Source organism: Eurypyga helias, unplaced genomic scaffold (genome assembly GCF_000690775.1).
Source record: "Eurypyga helias isolate BGI_N326 unplaced genomic scaffold, ASM69077v1 scaffold11018, whole genome shotgun sequence".
NCBI classification, from domain to species: Eukaryota; Metazoa; Chordata; class Aves; order Eurypygiformes; family Eurypygidae; genus Eurypyga; species Eurypyga helias.
Genome location: NW_010267565.1, coordinates 22,218 through 24,946, shown reverse-complemented (window position 1 = coordinate 24,946; position 2,729 = coordinate 22,218). Strand labels below are relative to the sequence as shown.

Sequence of the window (2,729 nt, the reverse complement as noted above, 5' to 3'; positions counted from 1 at the left end):
TTTTACATATATATATAAGTAAAAAAATAAATTGTCTTGATAAGAAATATTGTGTAAGGTGATTAAGAAACAAGTCCCCAGAAGGTGTGCAATACAGCAAAACGCACTGGCTGTATAGCTGACACCAGGATAGCTAACTTTATTTTCAGAATTAAAACAACACAACACCCCACCCTAAGGACAGACCATTCTACCTAGGAAACAAACCTGATTCTTTGTTGGACCTTGCAAAACATCGCTGAATAGGCTCCAGATTGCTACTTGGCTTCAGTTGGACTTTCTTTCCCTTTCTCGTGCAGTCACGAAGTTAAGCAGGTCGATGGCTGTAACGATGCCAAACACCATTTGCCGCTTACTGGAAGAACCGTCAGTGTTATCTACACAGAAACAAAGAGAGGGATTCTGTCTTTAGGAGGCACAAAGCCCACCCCGCCCCACTTGGGTTTAATGATACGGTCCGTAAAAGCAGATGCCGAGCCGACCCAGGCGTCAGGGCCTGTTGGTGGAGTTGGCCATCACTAGTGACCCCATATACTGAGGGAGAACCCAAACATCATCTTGAGTCACATAGGAAGAGGCAAGGGTTTTCATTTCAGAAAAAGCTCCTCAACAAAGAGATTTAAAACCAGAAACATTATGGAAGAAAGGATAAGAGTCCATCAGATTTATTCTTCTTGGCATGAAAATTCAAACCAAATCCTCTGTTATAAAGCATGTTCTCCTCATATGGTACTTTCTGTGGCTCTACTCAAAACAGCTGCAAACTGCTCTTACCCCATTTGAACCAGGGGCCACTAGCGGAGGATGTGCAACACTACTATCTTCCTACACCGTCACCAAATGCAGAATTAGTACAAAAATTGCAACACAGCATTTTCCCAGTTCTATCCAAAAAAACTTATTAACCATCTAATCATTGCTGCGCTGAGGGCAGGGGTTCAAGTGATTTTGCACTGTGAGCACAGGCCTTTGACCTGGGAACCAAGCGGCCAAGTGACCTCTGGCCCTTTATCTGTGGTTTAAGTTCCCCATTCCTGAAGTCTGGCTGTATGGAGGTGTTCAGCCTACTCATACACTCCGTTTGCTCAGCCAGCTGGGTTGTCCTGGGCTTTTCATTTACTCAATCCTTGTTCCACTGAAAACTTCCAGTGAGATTCTAGGCTTATAAATAGCTAGTCAGCCCAGAGTCAAGAGCAGATCCTTACGGAGATTATCAGGAACAAGCCCAAATTCGACGGCTATTCTTCACTTACGGTTGTAATTGAGATAAATTTATCTGACAGCTACCTGGTGAGTCTTAATACTGTTTTTAGTCTAATTTCTCAGTGTTTGTAGTTTTGCAAGTTGCCTACTGTAAGGAAGATAAAACAGGAAAAAATATTATTCACTTATGACAGTGATATACCCTAACTTTGAAGATTTGTTTAGTTGTTTTCAGTTCATTAAGAAGGCAGCATAAAGAGTTTTGAGAAGAATGAAAAGCAGAGTTTGGAGGAAAACTGCCAAGTGAAGGGGAATAGGTGAGTTCAAACAAAATAAACAGGAAAAAGAAATATTAAGCTGCCTTGAAACGGTGATGTCAGTGTTGGTATCTAGATCTTACCAAGTTTTTTGAAGTTGTAATAAAGGTTTTTCTTTAGAAAAGCAAAAAATTGAAGTGTAGTTAGCTTGGGCCACTCATTGTGATGGAACTGCTGGAAGTTGTGTGACAAGAGTAGGAAGGAGCAAAGATCAGTTGCACTGCAGGAGCTTATTCACTAGCTTACTGCTACTCACTAAGCCCCTGCACAGCAGAGTAGGCTCAGGCATTCCATTCTCAGCAGTAACTTGCTCCAAGAGCACGTACATTACAGTATGCAGGGTTATTAATGGATTTCACACTCAGTCCACAAGAATTACAGTGCTAGCATCTTACTAAGTGTTAGCAGGACACAGCTACATACACAGGAAGAGGATTTGGCTTCTTCAGAACTTGTTTACACACTCACACTTGCTTCTTGTTACCACTCAAAGATGATCTCTTACAAGGCACAGTACATCATACTCACATTGAACTTGCTCATGAACCACTAGAGCAAAGTGGTCTATTTCCAGGATATGAGAGAGTTTCCCCAAGTTGTCTTTCAGGTTAATCTGAGGAGAGAGTTACAACACTTTAATGATTCAGCCCTTTATATGTTTAGGGGTCAATAGCCCCAGTATACTTTGTGCAGTATTAAAAACACCACATCAGCATTTGTATGTTGCTCCCATCTGAGGTATAACACACTACCAAATGAAGGCCAACTTAAAAGATCAGAGTTTTCCTTCTTTCTAATTTCCAAGAAAACAGAACAAAAACTGAAGCACTACATGAAGTTATTAATACCGATTCTGAAAACACAGTGAATAAACTGAGCATACTGAATATCTGGAAAATGTTGATGATGGAAGAAGGTCAAGTGTTCCATGTGTCCAACAAAAGTTGTTACCATAAGATTCATTATACTTGGTATGTTACTCGAGCGAGACTGAGAAAAAGTGAATGAATCGGGTTGCAAATCACTGCGGAAGTGAATACGATCTGCAGAGGCAGCAAAGGAACACAGAAAGCCCAAACAAGCCAAAACCAAAACCAAGGGTGAAGACTGCTCAACACTGTATTCAAGTGCAAATCAAGGAACTGAGAACTAAGAATTCATTTTTAGTGCAGTTCAACAAGAAAGCATCCCATGCCGACTCTGAAGAAA

The 2,729-nt window shown here is 41.0% G+C and overlaps 1 protein-coding gene across 1 annotated transcript in view; it reads right to left on the bottom strand.

Annotated features, from left to right (window-relative positions):
* Positions 1–267: 267 nt before the first annotated feature.
* Positions 268–2,729, bottom strand: part of LOC104513958 (cystathionine beta-synthase-like) — a 19,126-nt gene continuing 16,664 nt past the window's right edge. The window contains exons 15-16 of the mRNA XM_010157468.1: positions 2,049–2,133; positions 268–377 (exon numbers count right to left, since the gene is read on the bottom strand). Coding sequence (XP_010155770.1) covers positions 268–377; positions 2,049–2,133 — 195 coding nt within the window. The remainder of the gene's footprint in view (positions 378–2,048; positions 2,134–2,729) is intronic.